The following is a 25,981-nucleotide window of genomic DNA, read 5'->3' as shown; positions in this document are numbered from 1 at the left end:
TTCATTATTCACCTCTCCTCATTCCTCTTCTGTAGTTATTTATTTTTCTTGTTTACATGACGCCATCATTTTCTGCAGAACTTTACAGCCATTGTCATCACTCTCCCCATTGGGGCTCAAAGAGGACCTAGTGAAAACTCATGCAGACATGTGGAGAACATACAAACGCCTTCCAAATGTTGTCTTTGGTGGGATTTGAACCCAGGACTAGAGATGAGCGAATTTGTTCGAATTCAGTTCCGAATACGATCAGAATCGAATATTGTTTTTGTGATATTGGTCGAACACAGCCAACCGTCATTAGAGTCAATGGGAGTAGAAATTACTGAATATGTTCGGAACCGATCATAAGACAAACATTCGGCATGAATAGTGTTCGAATATGGCACTGTCACGATCCCACCGCTGCCACCTAATGTATATGTCACGATCCCACCGCTGACATGGGTATGTCAGCGGACGGAGGGATGCGACGCACTACCGGCACACGGCTATCACAGGCACAGTTGGGGCTTCAGAAAAAAGAAAAAAATTCCAGCTACTATAAGATCCATTTATTGAGTGAAAAGTGAGACAGAGTTCACATGATTGTCTCTATTACGCATTTCGAACACCCACACTGTGTTCTTTATCAAAAAAGCTGACGATAATCCGCCATGCGCACCTCAGCGGGTTTGCCCCGGCGGGACAACCCATCGGCATTACCATGCTCGCTGCTCTTTTTGTGTTGTACGGTAAAGTCGTACTGTTGAAGGGCAAGGCTCCAGCGGAGCAACCTTCCGTTGGTTCCGGACACTGTGTGCAACCAGCTCAGAGGGTTGTGGTCAGTTACCACCGTGAAGGTGCGCCCGTACAGGTAGGGCTGCAAACATTGCAGTGCCCACACCATGACCAGGCACTCCTTCTCGATGGTCTAGTATGCCACTTCCCTTGGCAAAAGTTTCCGGCTTAGGTACAACACGGGGTGCTCCTGGTTCCCCGAGTCGACCTGGCTGAGCACAGCACCGAGGCCAAACTCGCTGGCGTCAGTCTGTGCCAGAAATGGGCTACTGCTGTTGACTGCTTTCAACATTGGAGAGTGGCACAGGGCTGTTTTCAAAGCTTGCAAGGCCGCCTCACAGTCATCTGTCCAGTTGACTGTTTGGGGTAGCCTCTGCTTGTCTGCTTGGTGAGGTCGGTCAAGGGTTTTGCAAAGGTGCTATAGTCCTGTACGAACCGCCTATAGTACCCTGCAGTGCCCAAGAAGGACTTCACCTGTTTCTTGGTCCTGGAGGTGGGCCAGGACACGATTGTGTCCACCTTTTCTGGCTACGGACTCATGGAACCCCCGCCTACCCGGTGTCCCAGGTAGTGGACCTAGCTCATGCCCATCTGGCACTTTCCCGGCTTGATAGTCAGGCCTGCCTGGTGAAGACACTTGAGCTGGTGTTCCTCCCATGTGGAACTGAAGATGGCAATGTCATCCAAGTACGCCACCACGTACTCCTCCAGTCCCCGAGCAGGTGGTTGACCATCCGCTGGAAAGTGGCAGGGGCATTTTTCATGCCAAAGGGCATGACTGTGGACTCGTGCAGTCCAAAGGGGGTGATAAAGGCGGATTTCTCCTGCTCCTCAGGACTCAGGGGAATCTGCCAGTATCCCCGACTCAAATCCATGATTGATATGTAGTTTGCTTTCGCCAACCGCTCAAGAAGATCCTCGATTCGCGGCATCGGGTGTGCATCAGAGGTTGTGATGGCGTTGAGCCCCCAGTAGTCCACGCAGAACCGGATAGTCCGATCCTTTTTAGGCACGAGAACTACAGGCGAGGCCCACGCGCTTTTTTACCGTCGAATCACCTCCTGCTGTAACATCTCATTGATCTCTTGGCGCATGACTTGTTGCACCGCCTCAGAGATCCGATAAGGTGTTCGCCGTAGTGGGGCGTGATTCCCGGTGTCCACCTCATGAACCGCTAACTCCGTCCTCCCAGGTCGGTTAGTGAACACGGCCCGGAAGAAGTCCATGGTGGCCAACAACTGCGACCGCTGGGTTACGGTTAGCAAATCATTTATCTCCATGTCCTCAATGGACCCATTGGCCTTGGCTTGGGCCAGCATGTCCAGGAGAGGATCCTCCTCCCCATCCTCAGGCGGGTTGCAGACCGGTAGGATGCAAGCTTCGCGTTCGTGGTGAGCCTTCAGTATATTGACGTGAAAGGCCTTGCGCCTACCCCGAGCATGGTCAAGCGTGACCACATAGATGACCGGGTTGACCTGTTGGTGGAAGATGTATGGGCCTTCCCAGGCTGCCTGAAGCTTATCCGTTGGTACGGGGACCAGCACCCACACCTTTTGACCCACCTGGTAGGTCCGCTCCCGGGCGTTCTGGTCATATCAGTGCTTCTGGTCAGCCTGAGCCTGCGTCATGTTGTCATGCACCAACTGCGTCAAGGTCTGCATCTTGTCACGGAAGCGCATGACATAATCCACGATGGACACTTCTGTGGGGTTTGGCTCATCTTCCCAGGATTCTCTTATCAACCCAAGGGGTCCCTGGACTCACCTGCCATAGAGGAGCTCGAAGGGGGAGAACCCCGTCGAGGCCTGCGGAACTTCTCTGTTAGCGAACAGCAGGTGTGGGAGGTACCGCTCCCAGTCGCACCCTTGGGTCTCAACCAGCATGCGGAGCATCTGTTTGAGGGTACCGTTGAAACGTTCACACAATCCATTTGTCTGTGGGTGATACGCACTTGATACCAGGTGCTGCACCTGCATTGTCTTACAGCGAGCCTCCATTAGGCGAGACATGAATTGGGTCCCTTGATCGGTAAGCATCTCCCTGGGAAATCCTACCCTTGAAAAGATGGTCACCAGTGCATCAGCCACCTTATCTGCCCTGGTTGAAGACAGAGCTACTGCCTCTGGGTACCGGGTAGCGTAGTCTACCACGGTGAGAATGTATTGCTTTCCAGAGCTGCTGAGGACGGCCAGCGGGCCTACAATGTTCACCGCGATTCTCTGGAAAGGCTCCTCTATCACCGGCAAAGGGATAAGGGGAGCCTTAATAGCAGGCCCCGCCTTACCCACTTTTTGACAGGTGTCACAGGAGCGGCAGTATTGTGTTACATCTGTCCCCATCTTGGGCCAATAGAAGTGTTGAGACAGCAGCAACTCCGTTCTGAACTGATAGGGGACGACCAACTGTCTTTCCCTCAACCACTCGTTTTGGGAATCTCCGGGTACTGTCTCCCGGTACAACCTTCCTCGTTCCCAGAAGACCCTCTCCTTATCAGGCTCAGAGGTGGGCGTCTTGGCGAGATCTCTCAATTTCTCCAGGCTCGCATCTGAATGCAGAGCAGCCTGGAACTCCTGGCTGGAGGCAGCCAGAAGTGACGTCAGGGTTCCTTCCTTACTGGGACCCTCTGGAACCTGCTCTGGGTTCACCTCTGGTTCATTCTATCTTGTAGCAGATGAGGGTCCAGAAGGCAGGACGCTACCTGCGATCTGGGCACTCTGACTGCGTGTGACAGCTGCTATGTATGCTGTTTCCCCGGGGATTTCTACAGACCCACCAGCCGGCGCTGCCATGGGCTCTACCTCCCCTTCCACCCCCAACACTTCAGGAGCAGTGCTACTTATGGGCCAGTTACCTTCCTCGGTGGCACTGGTCAGTTGCATGGTATTACCTTCCTCATGGTCCCCATGCACCTCCCCATTTCCATGAGCACCGTTGCTTGCTCCTGCCAGGGGTTCCTCAGCCGTCTCACTCAGCAGAGTGACGGGACTGAGCACTTCGATACCTGTGGACACATCTACCGTTTCAAAGAAATGGTTAACAGGTTCAGTCAGCACAGATACATCATCATCATCATTCCTAGGAAAAGAATGGTTATCAGATTTCTTTGGTACATTTACATCACCATCAGCATCATTCCTGAGGAGAGAATGGTTTTAGTTGCATCATTGCTTATCAAGGCATTAGCTGGTAACATATTCCTGGTGACAGTCAGGGTTTTCCCCTCAAACTCTTCAGGGGCTGCCAGTCCAGGACGGATGAGGGTTCGTTCAGCCCCGGTGTCCTTGAGGCCTTTAGCAAGACGGGCCCCCACCTGGACGGGTTGAACGTTGTCGTCAACCCTCCCAACCACATCTCCCACCAAAAGAACAGAGGCGTTGGGCTCAGAGGCCTTGGCTAGGGGGATCTTCTGCTGTCCGGATAGGTGGCACTGATATGACCAGTCCGACTGCAGTTGTAACACTGGCAACTGTCAGTAGTAGGCCTGGTTTTGGCAACAGGGACAGGGCCTCTGGAGGGACGATTAGCTGGGGCACTGGGGTTGGTTGCAGGCTTACCCCCTCTCCAGCTGGTGGTGACTGGCCTCCGCGTCTCTGGTTTCCAGTTGGCCTCATAGTTGTCGGCGATCTGCGCCGCTTTGTACGCATTCGTTGGTTCGCGGTCCAGGATGAACTGTCGGACCTCAGTTGGGCAGAGATGCATGAACTGGTCTTTGATCATCAGGTCCCGTAGCAGCTCAAAGGAATCAACGGACAGTCCATGGATCCACTGGTCAAAGTGGGTCCTGAGTCCTTGCACCACATCGCTATAGCTATCGTGTGGGCCACGTTGGAGGTTCCGAAACTTCTTTCGGTATACCTCATGTGTCAGCCAGTATTTGGCGATCAGGGCCTGCTTTATGGCATCATAGTCTTCATCGTGCGCTTGCAGGAGAGAAGCAAATGCCTCCAGGGCTTTGCCTTTTAGCCCTGGGGTCAAGTACCTGGCCCATTGGTCATTATCCAGCCGGTACTGTCTGCCGGCTTTCTCAAAGGCTCGCAGAAACGTGTCCAAGTCCACATCCTTTTCCATCACGGGAAAATGCTCTGGCTGGGGTTTAGGACTCTGGGCACTGCTGGGCTCATTGCTCCGGACTGTGGGGGCATTCCCCACCCGCTGTAGCACCTCCAGTTCATGGGCCCTCTGCGCTTGGCACTCAGCTCTCTCAGCCTGTGCTTGGCGCTCGGCTCTCTCTGCCTCCCGCTCAGCTCGCTGCTCCGCTCTCTGCTGAGCTTGCTGCCTCAGACATCCATCATGGTTTTCGGCAGGGAGTGCGTCCAAGGCCGCTTGCAGGTAGGGGTCCAGCCTGGTCTGGTTGCATGTGGGGCTGGCAGACGGTGGTTGGACCTCAGATGCAGCACCACCTTGGCTAGGGCCGGCTTCTGCGCCCGCTGGGCTCTGGGCGTTGTCCAGCTGCACCAGAGCCGCGATCAATTGGTCTCTGGTTTTGTTTGTGGCGTCAATGCCTCGGTACGTGCATACTCCAGCAAGAGTTTCCTTTTTCTGCTGTGTGTACCAGTGTTCTCCTTTTGCCGCCATGGTTGCCAAATAAAAGATAGAATAGAAAAACAAAGAGAAGGGAGGGAATACTTGCAAGTACACAACAATGTCTCAGGACTAATAACCACTGAGTCTGTTCTCCAAAACCTATGATGCAGGATTCCCGCAGGGACCATGCAGGTCTTTAGTGAGAGGAATGATTGCTCAAACCAAATCTCTAATGCTCTATGAACATCCCACCGCTCTGCCAATATGTCACGATCCCACCACTGCCACCAATATGTCACGATCCCACCGCTGACACGGGTATGTCAGCGGAAGGAGGGATGCGATGCAGTGCCAGCATACGGCTATCACAGGCACAGTGGGGGCTTTTCTTAGTTATCCCACCACTGGCACCATGTGTCAAAAATACAGCAAGCTAGTCTTGCCCTAACAATTTATCGCAGGGGGGTTATTTTGGGTGCCCCACCACTGCTAACGACCTTCCAAGAACTGCGGGGATTTATGTATATCCCAGTTTCTCAGTTCCACTTTGGAACTCGCAGCTCTCCAGCACCCCCTTATCCTCAGGTCAGTCAGGGAACTACACCTAGGATAATTGGTCACCGGCCGGCTGCTTCAATGAGGTCTGGCCACCCGGCACACTGCAGTGAGGGAATTATAAATGCTCTGGCCGCAGCCATCCAATTAGCTTATAAAGTCCTTTTCCGTCACAGCCAGCAGTGGCCGGGGTCCAAATCACACTTCGCTGCCACCAGCTACGATTTACTTAATCAGTGAGTTAATTAAGAGGGTCCGTAGCAAACCCCCAAATTAGTAGCGATTATCTTAAAGGCGCTAAAGTTTGTTTCTTAGAGCAAGAAGACAACCTAATAAATTTATCATTTATTCCCAAAAGGTGGGCAGTGATTACACAGATAAAAGTTATTACAAAGTTGAGACATTATATATGTACAAGGCAAATATAAAATAGCAGGGATGAAAAAACAGGAATTAAAACTTACAGTAGCTTAATGATCTCTAGGCAAGCCATGTGTGGCAAGGGGGGATGGGCCGCTTAGCCAGACGTCCCCAGACATCTGATGGGTCCTTTCAGCATGGAATGTGCAGCTCAACTCAGCTGTTTGTCCACTAGCATCTTTTCTGGCCTCTACTGTGTGACATCACAAAAAGGGTTGGCCAGGGAGGTTCAGCCCCCTTATTGTGGAAGTTACAATCTACTTACAAACTTATAATAACTATATCTAGACAAGGAAAGCTCGTATAAACAAGCATATGGTATCATTCATTGTAGTTTGACGAATACAATAATTAGACACCAAGCATGCTGTAGTTCCGTTATACCGTTTGGGAGTAATCCATATCTCAGCTTCTGGTGGTGTTAGAACCGTGAAAATTAGGGGTTAGAAAGCTGGTTTTGTTGCCTACGCAGAGATGTGAGTTTTATATCTCTGTCACATATGGCTTTTGCGATATGACTTGTTTTAATATCTCTCATTCATGTGCTTGCCCCACATGGCTCAAACAAAGAAACCCTTTCCCTTAACTAATCAACATTCCTTTCTGTGGAGAGGGGCCAAATTCTTGCAGAGGAAGTGTCCTATTACCAATGCGGACACGGAGCTTTTAAGGAGGGGGGAAGGGGGGATTGCAGGAGCTGACAGTCTACAATGTCCTCTGTAGTGTGAAATGGGAGATTCTAGAATGTTCCAGAAACATCATACTTTACAGACATATCTTACATTACAGGCACGAATATGTCAAGATCAGATTCGGGGACAAAATCCGAACATATTCATTCATCTCTACCCAGGACCCCAACGGTGCAAAGCTACAGTGTTAACCACTGAGCCACTGAATACCTTGCTAACCACTGCATCATCGTACAGGGCTAACCACTGAGTCACTGTACACAGTGCTAACCACTAGTCACTGTACACAGTGCTAACCACTGAGCCACCATACAATGCTAACCACTGAGCCACCTTACAGGTCTAACCACTGAGCCACCGTACAGGGCTAACCACTGTGTCATTGTACAGGGCTAACCACTGAGACACTGTGCAGGGCTAACCACTGAGCCACTGTACAGGTCTAACCACTGAGACTCTGTACACAGTGATAACCACTGAGCCACTGTACACAATGCTAACCAATGAGCCACTGTACACAGTGCAAACCACTGAGCCATTGTTCAGGGCTAACCACTCAGCCATCGTTCAGGTCTAACCACTGAGGCACCATACAGGGCTAACCATTGAGCCACTATACAGTGCTAACCACTGAGCCACCATACAGGGCTAACCGCTGAGCCATCGTACAGTGCTAACCACTGAGCCACCATACAGGGCTAATCACTGAGCCACTGTACACTGGTAACCACTGAGCCACCATGCTGACCATAGCATTATCACTGAGTCCAGGATTAAGCTCTTTGCATTGGTTTAACGATCTATTAATCTGGTGGTTCACGAGCAAAAATAGCGTTAGCTGCCGAAAAAGGTAAAGCAACATGTAAAAAATACATAAAAGCAGCATAATATGCTGCAAAACAAAAAGAAAAGGAGATTCACTCCTCCAATCTTGATACAGGAAAGATGTATAGCTTTGTACCGTGTTACCAGTAGATAGAAAAATATTCAGAATTGAGAGTCCTCAGTGGTTGATACCTTTTAAAGGCTAACTGAAAAGATGGTAACACATTGCAAGCTTTCCTGACTACTCAGGTCTCTTCATCAGGCATAGACTAATACAAAATCTGAAGTCATATATTTATACACAAGACAGCACAGAAAGAATGCAATAGATGAGACAAGTGACGTGAAGCAGAATTATGATTATGGGAGAGGGAGAAGCATAAATATTGGACCAGTTCATAGATAAGGAGTCTCAATGTTTTATTGTCCTCTGATTGGGGTCTCCTAATGTGTTGTGATGCCCCCACAGGGTCTTAAGAGCAAATTCCTTAATTGATGTAAAAAGACATAAATCCATGCGACACATTCATTCCAGCATTTATGTCTTTTTACATCAATTAAGGAATTTGCTCTTAAGACCCTGTGGGGGCATCACAACACATTAGGAGACCCCAATCAGAGGACAATAAAACATCGAGACTCCTTATCTATGAACTGGTCCAATATTTATGCTTCTCCCTCTCCCATAATCATAATTCTGCTTCACGTCACTTGTCTCATCTATTGCATTCTTTCTGTGCTGTCTTGTGTATAAATATGTGATTCTTCAGATTTTGTATTAGTCTTTGCCTGATGAAGAGACCTGAGGAGTCTCGAGAGCTTGCAATGTATTACCATCTTTTCAGTTAGCCATTAAAAGGTATCAACTACTGAGGACTCTCAATTCTGAATATTTTTCCTCCAATCTTGGTGATCCAGTAATGACCCTCTGGCAGTGCTTCCTGGCATTGTCAACAAGCTGCCAACATGTGATCGCTGCAGCCTCTGCTCCAGTGGCCTCTGCAATCATGTACTACTGGCAGCATGGTGGCACTGGTGTGGATCGGTGATGCCGGTACTATGGCATGTGACTGCTGAGGCTGTAGATTAGTTGCTGCGATCACATGCTTTCAGCTCATAGACAGAGATCGGTAGGACCATCGCAGCACCATCAATGGATCTACGAGGAAATAAAGAAGTGAGAAGTTTGTTTTTTTATTTTTATACTAGCTGAAGAGCCCGGCACTGCCCGGGCATAGTAACTAACTGTGGTTAGTTGTAGCAAATTATAATTATCCTCCATCCCATAGACCCGTGCCCATATACCCATCATACATATCCACCATCCCATAGGCCCGTGCCCATATACCCATCATACATATCCACGATCCCATAGTCCCGTGCCCATATACCCATCACACATCCTCCATCCCATAGGCCCGTGCCCATATACCCATCATACATATCCACAATCCCATAGTCCAGTGCCCATATACCCATCACACATCCTCCATCCCATAGGCCCGTGCCCATATACCCATCATACATATCCTCCATCTCATAGTCCCGTGCCCATATACCCATCATACATATCCTCCATCCCATAGTCCCGTGCCCATATACCCATCATACATATCCTCCATCCCATAGTCGAGTGCCCATATACCCATCACACATCCTTCATCTCATAGTCCCCTGCCCATATATCCATCATACATATTCTCCATCCCATAGTCCCGTGCCCATATACCCATCATACATATCCTCCATCCCATAGGCCCGTGCCCATATACCCATCATACATATCCTCCATCCCATAGTCCAGTGCCCATATACCCATCACACATCCTCCATCCCATAGTCCCGTGCCCATATACCCGTCATACATATCCTCCATCCCATAGTCCCGTGCCCATATACCCTTCATACATATCCTCCATCCCATAGTCCCGTGCCCATATACCCATCATACATATCCACAATCCCATAGACCCGTGCCCATATACCCATCACACATCCTCCATCCCATAGTCCCGTGCCCATATACCCGTCATACATATCCTCCATCCCATAGTCCCGTGCCCATATACCCATCACACATCCTCCATCCCATGGTCAACCATTATTCGACCTTTTCTTACTTTTGACTCTGCAAAAACTCTTACTGTTTCTCTTATTCATTCTCGTCTCGACTATTGTAACTCTCTTCTAATCGGTCTCCCTCTTACCAAACTCTCCCCTCTCCAATCTGTCTTGAATGCTGCAGCCAGGATCATATTCCTCACCAATCGTTACACCGATGCCTCTACCTTGTGCCAGTCATTACACTGGCTACCCATCCACTCCAGAATTCAGTATAAACTTATTACCCTCACCCACAAAGCCCTCCATGGCTCAGCACCACCCTACATCTCCTCCCTTGTTTCAGTATACCACCCTACCCGCGCCCTCCGTTCTGCTGATGACCTGAGGTTAGTATCCTCAATAGTCAGAACCTCCCACTCCCGTCTCCAAGACTTTACACGTGCCACGCCAATTCTTTGGAATGCACTTCCCAGGTCAATACGATTAGTCCCCAATCCCCACAATTTTAAGCGTGTCCTGAAAACGCATTTATTCAGACTGGCCTATCGCCTCAACACATTAACCTAACCTATCCCTGTGTGGCAGAGCCAAAAGTTTTACCATAAGCAGGTTCCCCGCATCATGTTCCCACATGCTTTATGCATCCATTAACCCTCTGCGTCTGTACTGTTACACACTTAACATTATGGCTGGTCCATACAATCAGAGCAACGGTTACCACCCACCTTTCGTGTCTACCTCTTTCCTCATAGCCTGCAAGCTTGCGAGCAGGGCCCTCATTCCTCTTGTTATTTGTTATAATCTACTGTATGTGATTATTGTTATGCTGTAATGTCTATTGTCTGTACAAATCCCCTCTGAAATGTAAAGTGCTGCGGAATATGTCGGCGCTATAAAAATAAAATTTATTATTATTATTATTATTATTATGACATCATAATGAGCGGCGGGGCTTGAAACCTATGATGACATCAGCAAGGGTTCATCAGGAGGCATAGGCACATTCAGGCTGCAGCAGGGGTTCATCAGGAGTCATGGGCACATTCAGGCTGCAGCAGGGGTTCATCAGGAGACATGGGCACATTCAGGCTGCAGCAGGGGTTCATCAGGAGTCATGGGCACATTCAGGCTGCAGCAGGGGTTCATCAGGAGTCATGGGCACATTCAGGCTGCAGCAGGGGTTCATCAGGAGACATGGACACATTCAGGCTGCAGCAGGGGTTCATCAGGAGACATGGGCACATTCAGGCTGCAGCAGGGGTTCATCAGGAGTCATGGGCACATTCAGGCTGCAGCAGGGGTTCATCAGGAGTCATGGGCACATTCAGGCTGCAGCAGGGGTTCATCAGGAGTCATGGGCACATTCAGGCTGCAGCAGGGGTTCATCAGGAGACATGGACACATTCAGGCTGCAGCAGGGGTTCATCAGGAGACATGGGCACATTCAGGCTGCAGCAGGGGTTCATCAGGAGGCATGGGCGCATTCAGGCTGCAGCAGGGGTTCATCAGGAGGCATGGGCACTTTCAGGCTGCAGCAGGGGTTCATCAGGAGACATGGGCACATTCAGGCTGCAGCAGGGGTTCATCAGGAGACATGGACACATTCAGGCTGCAGCAGGGGTTCATCAGGAGACATGGGCACATTCAGGCTGCAGCAGGGGTTCATCAGGAGGCATGGGCGCATTCAGGCTGCAGCAGGGGTTCATCAGGAGGCATGGGCGCATTCAGGCTGCAGCAGGGGTTCATCAGGAGACATGGGCACATTCAGGCTGCAGCAGGGGTTCATGAGGAGGCATGGGCACATTCAGGCTGCAGCAGGGGTTCATCAGGAGACATGGACACATTCAGGCTGCAGCAGGGGTTCATCAGGAGGCATGGGCACATTCAGGCTGCAGCAGGGGTTCATCAGGAGGCATGGGCACATTCAGGCTGCAGCAGGGGTTCATCAGGAGGCATGGGCACATTCAGGCTGCAGCAGGGGTTCATCAGGAGGCATGGGCACATTCAGGCTGCAGTTGGTAACTGAGCTGTCAATTATCGGACCTTTTACAAATATGAACATAGGCAGAATGATACCCCACACACTGTATCACACCATCACATATAGCATTGGCTGAAGTTTTCATCTGTTTTCCGCAGAAGTTGGATAACCTCTTTAAAAGGGGGCACTACACCTAAAATGGACAGGTTTTAAAAAGAGCGGCTGATATTGGGGCCACTTATGGATGTAAATGTCTCCGGAGGGTTCCGGCACTGGAGATATGGGGCATAAAGTCGTGACATTGACGCTATGTAGCTATCACCAACAGATGGCACTAGAGAGACAACATTCTTTTCCTCTAGAGGAGAGCTCATTTGCATACCTTTTTTCCCAGGGTGCATTGCCTGGTCTTACACAGACTACAATTTGTCCTGCAGGGGGCAGCACTTTGATGCCTTCTGATGCCATCTATTTTCCCATTTCTCTGCATTATCTCACAGGTTACTGGTTTTTCACCACGTGCGGTGCCAGCGGCCCCTACGGACCCAGTCAGAAGCTTTGTGATGAAGCCTATGAAAACTTCAGTGTGATTGTAGGAACGGGGACCCTGAAAGGCGTTCAGATCTGGAGAGTGCCGGAGACCAACAGATACAGGTATTTGGCAGTATTAAAGGGACCTGGGACACAGCCCTTTAAAATAATAGCACCTGGTATAATTCTTTAAATGGCCCCTACCATGGCACTTGGCACTCAGGGGCCACAGGATGCCAGCCCATCAGCACCAGATACGGTGTCATCCTGAGCGGAGGATGTAGAGCCTACAGTTTCCCCATACTCTTTGGGCCGGCTTCACCATTTGCTTTTTTTTCCCCTTTATTTTCTGGTATTTGTTCATATTCTTTGTTCCAAATACTTTAAAATAACTCAATAACTCAGGTGGTGGAAAAAGGAAAAAAAAAATATTTTTTATTTTTTTTATTTTTGTCCTTTTTGCACTTTTCTAGAGGGAAAAAAAGTCTCACGTTCCAATAAAATGGGGGGGGGGGAGTTTTGGGCCAGAAATATTTGGAAATAAAAAAAACCCGTCAACAATGATAAATATAGAGAGAGAAAAACAAGAAGAACTCATAACAAAGACTTTATAAATAAAGAGGAAAATATAAAAAAAGAATTGAGCACAAATTAAAAACACCAAAAATTACAGAAAAAAATGCAATAGAGAAATTGCCTCTTAGTGTTTGATCTCCGCACCAGTGTAAAGACCTCTGCTTGCTGTCTGTGAAATGAAACACTCGTCCATTGCTTTACAATTTACAGCCTTTCTAAAGAAACAAGAATGTCTCACCTTCAAGAAACTCCTTATCAAATGTGACACTTCTCACAGCTGAGGTTCTGTTGCAATTGTATCCAGCCTACAAAGTTCTCTGGGAGCTCAAAATGGGGGATTCTGGACTGACACATTGTAACGGGCGATCGAGAAATACAGTGAAGAATACAGGAGATTGTTGTCACATGCAAAACACAACCATCAGAAATTCCTGCAGCTCCTTTAATGTTGCTGTTGGCCCCTTATAACAGCCTCCTGGACCATTTTTCTTCTTATCTTTTCATCAATTTTTCAGAGACTTGCAGTTTTAGGTAATTTCAATGTCGTGCCACGTATAAGCTAATTCTTGATGACATCTTCACAGTGACATTGGTAGACCTAATGCCTTGGAAATAATTTATTCTCTTTCTCCTAATTTTCAACAATGAGACCCTTTGCTGTGTTGTCAGCTGTTTACAAACCAGAAAATGTCTGGAAAATCCTCCTAGAAGAGAGAAACTTTCCATGGGGTTAATCACAATCGTTGTAAATTTCTTTGGCCGAGTACTGACTAGAATATAACTAATATAATACTGCCCCTATGTACAAGAATATAACTACTATAATACTGCCCCTATGTACAAGAATATAACTACTATAATACTGCTCCTATATACAAGAATATAACTACTATAATACTGTCCCCTATGTACAAGAATATAACTACTATAATACTGCCCCCTATGTTCAACATTATAACTACTATAATACTGCCCCCTATGTACAAGAATATAACTACTATAATACTGCCCCTATGTACAAGAATATAACTACTATAATACTGCCCCTATGTACAAGAATATAACTACTATAATACTGCCCCTATGTACAAGAATATAACTACTATAATACTGCTCCTATGTACAAGAATATAACTGCTATAATACTGCCCCCTATGTACAAGAATATAACTACTATAATACTGCCCCTATGTACAAGAATATAACTACTATAATACTGCCCCTATGTACAAGAATATAACTACTATAATACTGCTCCTATATACAAGAATATAACTACTATAATACTGCCCCTATGTACAAGAATATAACTACTATAATACTGCTCCTATGTACAAGAATATAACTACTATAATACTGCCCCCTATGTACAAGAATATAACTACTATAATACTGCCCCATATGTACAAGAATATAACAACTATAATACTGCCCCATATGTACAAGAATATAACTACTATAATATTGCTCTTATGTACAAGAATATAACTACTATAATACTGCCCCATATGTACAAGAATATAACTACTATAATACTGCCCCATATGTACAAGAATATAACTACTATAATACTGCCCCATATGTACAAGAATATAACTACTATAATACTGCCCCATATGTACAAGAATATAACTACTATAATACTGCCCCTATATACAAGAATATAACTACTATAATACTACCCCTATGTACAAGAATATAACTACTATAATACTGCCCCCTATATACAAGAATATAACTACTATAATACTGCTCCTATGTACAAGAATATAACTACTATAATACTGCCTCTATGTACAAGAATGCAACTACTATAATATTGCTCTTATGTACAAGGATATAACTACTATAATACTGCTGATATAAAGTTCCATAAATTTTTCTTTACATGATATTAGCTTTAGTTCTCCGTCCTTTCGCACATTACAGTAGATGGACTTGTGTTATCGGCGGTGATTTTCTTTGCTCCTCAGGCTTTAATTACATGGGAACAGCGACACTCTGTAGTTATCATTAACAGTCTCTTGAGCTGTGTAATTACATGATCATAATTATACTCTTCTGGGTATTTATATCCTTCCTCCAGTTAATATCTTGCTGCTTTAATAGCGAGTGAACACCCAACTACACGACACTGCCGTGTAATCTCCTATTCCTATCATCACCTGGATATTCTGTAGCGCTGCACCACCAGAGCAAAAGGACATTATTACGGAAATGCTCGCTGCCTGGATAATGAATTGTAATGTATAATATATATGTATATATACAGTATATAGTGTGGATACCCTCGGGATCAGAATTTGCATCCCAGTAATGAGCAGTATTATAGCACGATGCCACATAGAGGTCATCCTTCCCTCCCTTTCCATCACCGGAGAGAGTCCATCTTATCACTCCTTCTCCATATTAGCCGCTCATACAACAAGAGCAGAGTGACCTGTATCCTGTATTTCCCCCACTATTGGCATATAACATCCCATAAAATCAGCAGACTTCTCTCCTGTCCAGTAGTGGACAACCCCTTTAACTCCTGAAATACTCTGTGCTTCTGAGGACCGTGTTCCTTCCACATAAAATTGTAGTAAATTAATACAATTGTTCTACCTAAGAAATCTCTGTCCTCAGGTATTAGAATATAGATTTAGGAAACATTTTAGATTTTAGTAATATTTCATTTTAATACTATCGATGTATTTCCTCTGTAATACCCGCCTTGACCACATGGTGTGCTGTTGGATATTTGTTCAATTGGCATCACAAGACACAGCTGCAGTGCACTTCTCTCAGACTTCACCTAGTGATAGAAATGTTTAGTGAAGACTGATGACAAAAATTTTGGTTTTCACAATCTTTGCTGCTTCACTTTCTATAGTAGCAAGGTGCATTAACTTCAGATTGTTATGAAAAGTAATCAGATCCATTGCAAAAAAAAATGGAAAGTCATTTCTTGCCAGGAAAATTTACCTTATCACAGAAAAACATTTCCTCTGAATTTCGGCCAGGCAACAAAATGATCTGCTTATGTAATTTCCGTGAACTTCTCGTTAACACAGGAGAAAGTGTTATTGAGGACAAGGCAGCTGATATCACGCTATCATTCTGATTTAATTAGAAGATCAGACTGGCTGCTTTAAAAGGGGGGCTGGCACTTGATATTTTTGTCGTCTTCTGTTATCCATGCTTACTTCGAAGGAATCATGTACAGTCATCATTGCTTTAAATCAAAAGGGCTTTACAGGCAAGGACATTGCATCTTGTAAGATTGCCCCTAAATCAACTATTTATCAGTTCATCAAGAACTTCAAATAGGGAGGTTCCATTGCTGTGGAAAAGGTTTCAAGAAAGTCCAGCAAGTGTCAAGACCCTCTATTAAAATGGATTCAGATACGGGATCGCCTCAGTATCAGTGCAGAGCTTGCTTAGGAGCGGCAGCAGGCAGGTGTCAGTGCAACTGCACACTCAGTGAGGTCAGGGATCTTGGAGGCTGATCTGGTGTCGAGAATGGCCGCAAACAAGCCACTTATGCCCAAGAAAGCATCAAGGACAGACTGACATTCTACAGGAAGTACAGACCAAAGAGGAGTTGTGAGTTCTCTTTCCGGGCTCCCTCTGGTGGTGGCAGGAGGTAATGAAGCTGATCTAATTAACAGAGACCTGCCACCTGATAATGAGGACAACGATTGGACATCTGGAGTCTTAGACTGAATTTAAGACAGCTGACTCCCTATTCCCATGCTGGTGATTTTTTTCCTGCCTCCTGAGGTCTTGGTTTTCAGCTCAGTTCCTGTCTTCTCAAGCTAAGTTTTCTCTGCTAATGTTCACATTTGATTTGGTTTTGTCTATTCAGTCTTTGTGTGGTCAGCCAGCCCCGGCTGGTGCTGTGCTGAATTTCTACTCTTATGTTACCGTATGTGCCAGTTTGCTTTTTGTCCCTTATTAGATTGGCCTCTTTTTGCTCTGTTCTCAGAATATGCCAGAGTGCTGATATAGTGGGTGAAGTCTAGTGACTTCAGGGTTTTTTTGCTATCAGAAGTGTTGGACATTTTTTGCAAGGTTTTTTGGCGTGATTGCAGACAGTATCTTTCCTTTCCTGTCCTTTCTAGTTAGTTAGTGTGGGCCCCATCGTTTGCTCAGCCTATTTTCCTACCTGTGTTTGTGCTTTCATCTTGTTTCACCGTCAATACATGTGTGGGGGCTGTTTATTCCTTTGGGGTCTGCTCTGGGGCAGTTTAGATTTCCCCTTTTCTTGCTTTAGGCATATTTAGTCCTCCGGCTGTGATGAGGCATCTAGCATCATCGTAAGTACGCTCCTTGGCTGCTGTTAGTTGTGTGGTTAGGATCAGGTGTCTGCGATCTGCGCAGTTACCAACCTCTCTGGTTTTCTGTGACTTAGCTTGGTTTTGTTTTCCTCCTCAGTGGCCCAATCATAACAGGGCAGGAGTGCGGAGAATAAGGGGTAGGAGTGTGGGGAATAAGGGGTAGGAGTGTGGGGAATAAGGGACAGGAGAGTGGAGAATAAGGGGCAGGAGTGTGGAGAATAAAGGGCAGGAGTGTGGAGAATAAAGGGCAGGAGTGTGGAGAATAAAGGGCAGGAGTGTGGAGAATAAAGGGCAGGAGTGTGGAGAATGAGGGGCAGGAGTGTGGAGAATGAGGGGCAGGAGTGTGGAGAATAAGGGGCAGCAGTGTGGAGAATAAGGGGCAGCAGTGTGGAGAATAAGGGGCAGGACTGTGGAGAATAAGGGGCAGGACTGTGGAGAATAAGGGGCAGGACTGTGGAGAATAAGGGGCAGGAGTGCGAAGAATAAGGGGCAGGAGTGCGAAGAATAAGGGGCAGGAGTGTGGAGAATAAGGGGCAGGACTGTGGAGAATAAGGGGCAGGAGTGTGGAGGATGAAGGGCAGGAGTGTGGAGGATGAAGGGCAGGAGTGTGGAGGATGAAGGGCAGAAGTGTGGAGGATAAGGGGCAGGAGTGTGGAGGATAAGGGGCAGGAGTGTGGAGGATAAGGGGCAGGAGTGTGGAGAATAAAGGGCAGGAGTGTGGAGAATAAGGGGCAGGAGTGTGGAGAATAAGGGGCAGGAGTGTGGAGAATGAGGGGCAGGAGTGTGGAGAATGAGGGGCAGGAGTGTGGAGAATGAGGGGCAGGAGTGTGGAGAATGAGGGGCAGGAGTGTGGGGAATAAGGGGCAGGACTGGGGAGAATAAGGGGCAGGACTGGGGAGAATAAGGGGCAGGAGTGTGGGGAATAAGGGGCAGTACTAGGAATATTGAGGCTTTATAGAAACTTCATGGATATGTCGATAAAAGTATAAAAAATGTCTGAAATGGTATAATTGTCCATCAGTGATCAGAGAAACATCCGACAAAAAGAACGAAAAACACTGAAGAGGCAAAATGTGAAAAACAAAATGCAACAGTCTCAGAAGTTTTGGCCGCAACGTTTTGTGTCCTGTAGGTGACGCCATAGTAATTAGGAGTCTGGGGTTTTATTGCACTGAGTTCTTATTTTTTCTCTTTATTTAGGATATCGGGTTATGGGGCGGCTGGTGGGATCGGAGTAAAAACCCCCTCAAGGGCTCATGGGACGGCGCTGGTCGGGGTGTTCGAATTGCAGAAGGACGAAATCCTGTACATTCTGGTGGGTCAACAAGGTGAAGACGCCTGTCCGAGAGTAAGTGATTATAGGTGTATAATTCACAGGACATGTGGAATATAATATTATCCTGTACCCCGAGTGTCAGTGTCATTATCCTGTACCCCGAGTGTCAGTGTCATTATCTTGTACCCCGAGTGTCAGAGCCATTATCCTGTACCCCCAGTGTCAGTGCCATTATCCTGTACCCCCAGTGTCAGTGCCATTATCCTGTACCCCGAGTGTCAGTGCCATTATCCTGTACCCCGAGTGTCAGTATCCTGTACCCCGAGTGTCAGCGTCATTATCCTGTACCCCGAGTGTCAGTGTCATTATCCTGTACCCCGAGTGTCAGTGTCATTATCCTGTACCCCAAGTGTCAGTGTCATTATCCTGTACCCTGAGTGTCAGTGTCAGTATCCTGTACCCCGAGTGTCAGTGTCAGTATCCTGTACCCCGAGTGTCAGCGTCATTATCCTGTACCCCGAGTGTCAGTGTCATTATCCTGTACCCAGAGTGTCAGTGTCATTATCCTGTACCCCGAGTGTCAGTGTCATTATCCAGTACCCCGAGTGTCAGCATCATTATCCTGTACCCCGAGTGTCAGCGTCATTATCCTGTACCCCGAGTGTCAGCGTCATTATCCTGTACCCCGAGTGTCAGTGTCATTATCCTGTACCCCGAGTGTCAGTGTCATTATCCTGTACCCCGAGTGTCAGTATCCTGTACCCCGAGTGTCAGTGTCAGTATCCTGTACCCCGAGTGTCAGTGTCAGTATCCTGTACCCCGAGTGTCAGCGTCATTATCCTGTACCCCGAGTGTCAGTGTCATTATCCTGTACCCAGAGTGTCAGTGTCATTATCCTGTACCCCGAGTGTCAGTGTCATTATCCGGTACCCCGAGTGTCAGCGTCATTATTCTGTACCCCGAGTGTCAGCGTCATTATCCTGTACCCCGAGTGTCAGCGTCATTATCCTGTACCCCGAGTGTCAGTGTCATTATCCTGTACCCCGAGTGTCAGTGTCATTATCCAGTACCCCGAGTGTCAGCGTCATTATCCTGTACCCCGAGTGTCAGCGTCATTATCCTGTACCCCGAGTGTCAGCGTCATTATCCTGTACCCCGAGTGTCAGCGTCATTATCCTGTACCCCGAGTGTCAGCGTCATTATCCTGTACCCCGAGTGTCAGCGTCATTATCCTGTACCCCGAGTGTCAGTGTCAGTATCCTGTACCCCGAGTGTCAGTGTCAGTATCCTGTACTCCGAGTGTCAGTGTCAGTATCCTGTACCCCGAGTGTCAGTGTCAGTATCCTGTACCCCGAGTGTCAGCGTCATTATCCTGTACCCCGAGTGTCAGTGTCATTATCCTGTACCCAGAGTGTCAGTGTCATTATCCTGTACCCCGAGTGTCAGTGTCATTATCCAGTACCCGGAGTGTCAGTGTCATTACTCTGTACCCCGAGTGTCAGTGTCATTATCTTGTACCCCGAGTGTCAGTGTCATTATCCTGTACCCAGAGTGTCAGTGTCATTATCCTGTACCCCTAGTGTCAGTGTCATTATCCAGTACCCCGAGTGTCAGTGTCATTATCCTGTACCCGGAGTGTCAGTGTCATTATCCTGTACCCCTAGTATCAGTGTCATTATCCTGCACCCCGAGTGTCAGCGTCATTATCCTGTACCCCGAGTGTCAGTGTTATTATCCTGTACCCTGAGTGTCAGTGTCATTACTCTGTACCCCGAGTGTCAGTGTCATTATCCTGTACCCCGAGTGTCAGTGTTATTATCCTGTACCCCGAGTGTCAGTGTCATTATCCTGCACCCCGAGTGTCAGCGTCATTATCCTGTACCCCGAGTGTCAGTGTTATTATCCTGTACCCCGAGTGTCAGTATCCTGTACCCCGAGTGTCAGTGTCAGTATCCTGTACCCCGAGTGTCAGTGTCAGTATCCTGTACCCCGAGTGTCAGCGTCATTATCCTGTACCCCGAGTGTCAGTGTCATTATCCTGTACCCAGAGTGTCAGTGTCATTATCCTGTACCCCGAGTGTCAGTGTCATTATCCAGTACCCCGAGTGTCAGCGTCATTATCCTGTACCCCGAGTGTCAGCGTCATTATCCTGTACCCCGAGTGTCAGCGTCATTATCCTGTACCCCGAGTGTCAGTGTCATTATCCTGTACCCCGAGTGTCAGTGTCATTATCCAGTACCCCGAGTGTCAGCGTCATTATCCTGTACCCCGAGTGTCAGCGTCATTATCCTGTACCCCGAGTGTCAGCGTCATTATCCTGTACCCCGAGTGTCAGCGTCATTATCCTGTACCCCGAGTGTCAGTGTCAGTATCCTGTACCCCGAGTGTCAGTGTCAGTATCCTGTACTCCGAGTGTCAGTGTCAGAATCCTGTACCCCGAGTGTCAGTGTCAGTATCCTGTACCCCGAGTGTCAGCGTCATTATCCTGTACCCCGAGTGTCAGTGTCATTATCCTGTACCCAGAGTGTCAGTGTCATTATCCTGTACCCCGAGTGTCAGTGTCATTATCCAGTACCCCGGGTGTCAGTGTAATTATCCAGTACCCGGAGTGTCAGTGTCATTACTCTGTACCCCGAGTGTCAGTGTCATTATCTTGTACCCCGAGTGTCAGTGTCATTATCCTGTACCCAGAGTGTCAGTGTCATTATCCTGTACCCCTAGTGTCAGTGTCATTATCCAGTACCCCGAGTGTCAGTGTTATTATCCTGTACCCTGAGTGTCAGTGTCATTATCCTGTACCCCGAGTGTCAGTGTTATTATCCTGTACCCTGAGTGTCAGTGTTATTACTCTGTACCCCGAGTGTCAGTGTCATTATCCTGTACCCGGAGTGTCAGTGTCATTATCCTGTACCCCTAGTGTCAGTGTCATTATCCTGCACCCCGAGTGTCAGCGTCATTATCCTGTACCCCGAGTGTCAGTGTTATTATCCTGTACCCTGAGTGTCAGTGTCATTACTCTGTACCCCGAGTGTCAGTGTCATTATCCTGTACCCCGAGTGTCAGTGTTATTATCCTGTACCCCGAGTGTCAGTGTCATTATCCTGCACCCCGAGTGTCAGCGTCATTATCCTGTACCCCGAGTGTCAGTGTTATTATCCTGTACCCCGAGTGTCAGCGTCATTATCCTGCACCCCGAGTGTCAGCGTCATTATCCTGTACCCCGAGTGTCAGTGTTATTATCCTGTACCCTGAGTGTCAGGATCCTGATTTCTCACCTGTGGACACCTGAGATTGTCTTTGCACCATGATGGTTTCATTCTTCTCAGCCGCTCAGCTTTTTCTGCAGATCTAAGTGTGAGGTGTAGATCGACTGATCTTACTAACCCGGGTACTTGGAGGAGCAAACAAATTCACACACGTCCCGTATTTTCCTAGTATGTCCTAGTTTCAGTCTTCACTGTAGACATAGCATTTTACTCGTAAGTCCTGACACTATGGACTGCGCTATACACATCTTAAAACCTTTGTATACTTAAGGGGGTGGTCAAGAATTAGAAAAACATGGCAGATTTTTTACAAGAACAGCGCCACACATGTCTACAGGTTGTGTGTGGTATTGCAGCTTAGTTCCCATTCACTTCACCACACGTTCCCTCGGGATCAGCGTGTCACTGTTTCTGGAAGAAAGTTGCAATTCTTTTCTAATACCTGGCAACATCTTTCATTTTCTAAAATAAAAAAAAAATAATTTGTATGTTTTGTGTTTACAGCTCTGGTTCAAATGTGTTTATCTCCATGGTAACAGACTACAAACAAGCCTGGCGTAGTCTGATCCTGCAGTCAAGTTTTTCTTCATCCCCCTCTTACGCTTCATTTTGATTATCCACAGACTGTAAGTTTGTAACCATGGAGACACATAGTGTCTGACTAGGAGCTGCATACCAAAACCAGATGTATTGTAGACACGCAGAATAAGTAAGTTATGAAAGTAATCACATCCATGAAATCAGAATGGTGGATGAATTATAGGAATAATATTTTGCTGTAATCAATGATTTATCTTTTATAATCTTTTCTTCAGTTTTTGCTCCACAGTCTGTACAGCGCCATCCGGCTTTTTTCTGTTATAGCTCCAGGTTTTGCTGCTGTTTTTCAAGTACTTTTTGAGCTCAAAATATGAATCTTCCCTAAATTGCTGCATCAGGAAAATGTCAGGAAAAATAACCTGATTGGAAATCATCAGCGACTCTCTACTTTCTAATCTGCTATTTGTATCCTTCTCCTCTTCCTCCTCCTTGTTCTCCTCACCTTCTTCCTCCTCACCTTCCTCCTCCTCCTCTTCCTCCTCATTGTTCTCACCTTCTTCCTTCTCCTCTTGCTCCTCCTCTTTTTCCTCCACCTCTTTTTCCTCCTCCTCCTCATCCTCCTTTTCTTCCTCCTTGTTCTCACCTTCTTCCTCCTCCTCTTCCTCCTCCTCCTCCTCCTCTTTTTCCTCCTCCTCTTTTTCGTCCTCCTCCTCCTCCTCCTCTTCCTCCTCCTTTTCTTCCTCCTTGTTCTCACCTTCTTCCTCCTCCTCTTCCTCCTCCTCTTTTTCCTCCTCCTCCTCTTCCTCCTCCTTTTCTTCCTCCTTGTTCTCACCTTCTTCCTCCTCCTCTTTTTCCTCCTCCTCTTTTTCCTCCTCCTCTTCCTCCTCCATTTTGCGTTTCTACCCAACTAATTCTTCCCTTTTCCATTAGGTCTATGACATAACGTGATTAAAAAGCGAGGAGCTGTATTCTTCTAAAGATGTGTAGAAACTATGTATGTACAAACTCTATGTAGAAACAGGAGGTCAATTATCCCTGCATGAGTCATCAGTCACTGCAAAAGTCCCTGTTGGGGGAGGAGCAGATCAGCTGATTCAGGAGTTGATGAGGGGAATGATCAATGCAGGGACAAGAGACTTTCTGTTTCTACATAGAGCTGAGAAAATAGAAGAATTAGCTGGGTAGAAAGGAAAAATGAGCAATTGTAAGTACACGGTGCTGTATAATATAATGATTTATTTAGAGATAAAAATTTTGATAGGATGAGGAGGAGGAAGGCTTCTTTAATAACAAAGCGGTTTACCACTACAATGGAAGCATTGGTCATTAATGTCAGATCGGTGCGGATCCGCACCCAGGGCCCCCACTGTTCAGCTGTTATGTCTGCTGGTACTGGTCTGCAGTATCGGGAGCAGCCACTGTGTGGTGCTCTGCTCTGTGCACTGGTTACATCCGGCTGTTGCCGGAGCTGATATCAGCTGATTGTTGGGGGTGTCAGGTGTGGGACCCCCAGCAATCGTGATATTGATGACTTATCTTGACATTCGCTCATCAATATCGCTGTACTTGAAAAAAATCCCTTTAATGATCCAGTCATCCTCTATAGAAAGATAGGAACATCCACATGACAGCCCACATGCGCCCTTAAAATCTCCATACAGCGGACCTCCCCTTTAATTTGTCCCCTCTTCTCCCGTGATAGGCCGATCCTGTCCTAAAGATGGTGTGCATGGGCGAAAATAACCAGATCGAGGAAGAAATCCGAAACAATGGAAGCGTTAGTGAATGGGCCGGCGGAGGAGGAGGAGGCGGAGGAGCCACTTATATATTCAAGGTAACCAGCAAATAAGGAGACTGGGAAGCAGGAAGGAGGTGGGTGCGGTGGGTATGATGGGTACGGTAGGTATGATGGGTACAGTGGGAACAATGGGTACAGTGCTATGTGTGTCAGTTTGTATCCTGCTCCAGGACGTGACCCACCTCAGTGACATGAATGAAGCCGTTAGAGAGTGTCCGATACTATAGTCACGACTCACATCCAAAGCTGCATCTACAGCTCCACTGCCTGTAAATTAGAGCCCACGCCTGGTGGAGTGTCCACAGTGCGCTGCACTCAGCATGCTGGGACATGTAGTGTTGTACTGTCATAGAAATAACGCTACACCTCCAATAATGTAATGTAGCCGAGCAGATAAATTGTCAGATGGTAATGCATGTATCTAGGGACTGTAATATATGTTCTGTATCTATTAGGGATGGTGATACAAACATGTATAGAGATGGTGATACATGTATCTATAGGGACAGTGATACATGTATCTATAGGGACGGTGATACATGTATCTATAGGGACAGTGATACATGTATCTATAGGGACAGTGATACATGTATCTATAGGGACAGTGATACATGTATCTATAGGGACGGTGATACATGTATCTATAGGGACGGTGATACATGTATCTATAGGGACAGTGATACATGTATCTATAGGGACGGTGATACATGTATCTATAAGGACAGTGATACATGTATCTATAGGGACGGTGATACATGTGTCTATAGGGACGGTGATACATGTGTCTATAGGGACGGTGATACATGTATCTATAGGGACGGTGATACATGTGTCTATAGGGACAGTGATACATGTATCTATAGGGACAGTGATACATGTATCTATAGGGACGGTGATACATGTATCTATAGGGACGGTGATACATGTATCTATAGGGACAGTGATACATGTGTCTATAGGGACGGTGATACATGTGTCTATAGGGACGGTGATACATGTGTCTATAGGGACGGTGATACATGTGTCTATAGGGACGGTGATACATGTGTTTATAGAATCATAGAATCATAGATTCGTAGAGTTGGAAGGGACCTCCTGGGCCATCTGGTCCAACCCCCTGCTCAAAGCAGGATTCGCTAAATCATCCCAGTCAGATGTCTGTCCAGCCTCTGTTTGAAGACTTCCATTGAAGGAGAACTCACCACTTCTCGTGGCAGCCTGTTCCACTCATTGATCACTCTACCTAATATCTAATCTGTGTCTCCTCCCATTCAGTTTCATCCCATTGCTTCTAGTCTTTCCTTGTGCAAATGAGAATAAAGTTGATCCTTCTACAATGTGACAGCCCTTTAGATATTTGTAGACAGTTATTAAGTCTCCTCTCAGTCTTCTCTTTTGCAAACTAAACATTCCCAAATCCTGCAACCTTTCCTCATAAGACAGGGTTTGCAGACCAGTCACCATTCTGGTCGCTCTTTTCTGAACTTGCTCCAGTTTGTTGATGTCTTTTTTTAAAATGTGGTGCCCAAAACTGGACACAATATTCCAGATGAGGTCTGACCAAAGAGGAGTAGAGGGAAATAATGACTTCACGTGATCTAGACTGTATGCTTCTGTTAATACATCCTAGAATTGCATTTGCCTTTTTTGCTGCTGCATCACACTGTTGACTCATATTCAGTCTGTGATCTACTAGTATACCCAAGTCTTTTTCACATGTGCTGTCACTTAGCCCTATTCCTCCCATTCTGTATATGCTTTTTTCATTTTTATTGCCCAGATGTAGTACTTTGCATTTCTCCCTGTTAAAAACCATTCTGTTAGTTGCTG

At 46.8% G+C, this 25,981-nt stretch overlaps 1 protein-coding gene across 1 annotated transcript in view; it reads left to right on the top strand.

The window, feature by feature from the left end:
- ALK (ALK receptor tyrosine kinase) overlaps positions 1–25,981 on the top strand; it is a 969,161-nt gene that overhangs the window by 848,623 nt on the left and 94,557 nt on the right. The window contains exons 12-14 of the mRNA XM_073556354.1: positions 12,342–12,495; positions 18,471–18,618; positions 24,056–24,187. Of these exons, the coding sequence (XP_073412455.1) occupies positions 12,342–12,495; positions 18,471–18,618; positions 24,056–24,187 (434 nt within the window). The remainder of the gene's footprint in view (positions 1–12,341; positions 12,496–18,470; positions 18,619–24,055; positions 24,188–25,981) is intronic.

Source organism: Dendrobates tinctorius, unplaced genomic scaffold (genome assembly GCF_039654945.1).
Source record: "Dendrobates tinctorius isolate UK_male_01 unplaced genomic scaffold, ASM3965494v1 ptg000232l, whole genome shotgun sequence".
In the NCBI taxonomy this organism is placed as follows: domain Eukaryota; kingdom Metazoa; phylum Chordata; class Amphibia; order Anura; family Dendrobatidae; genus Dendrobates; species Dendrobates tinctorius.
Note: the sequence above shows the minus strand (reverse complement) of the source record. Positions and strands in the feature narration are given on the sequence as shown.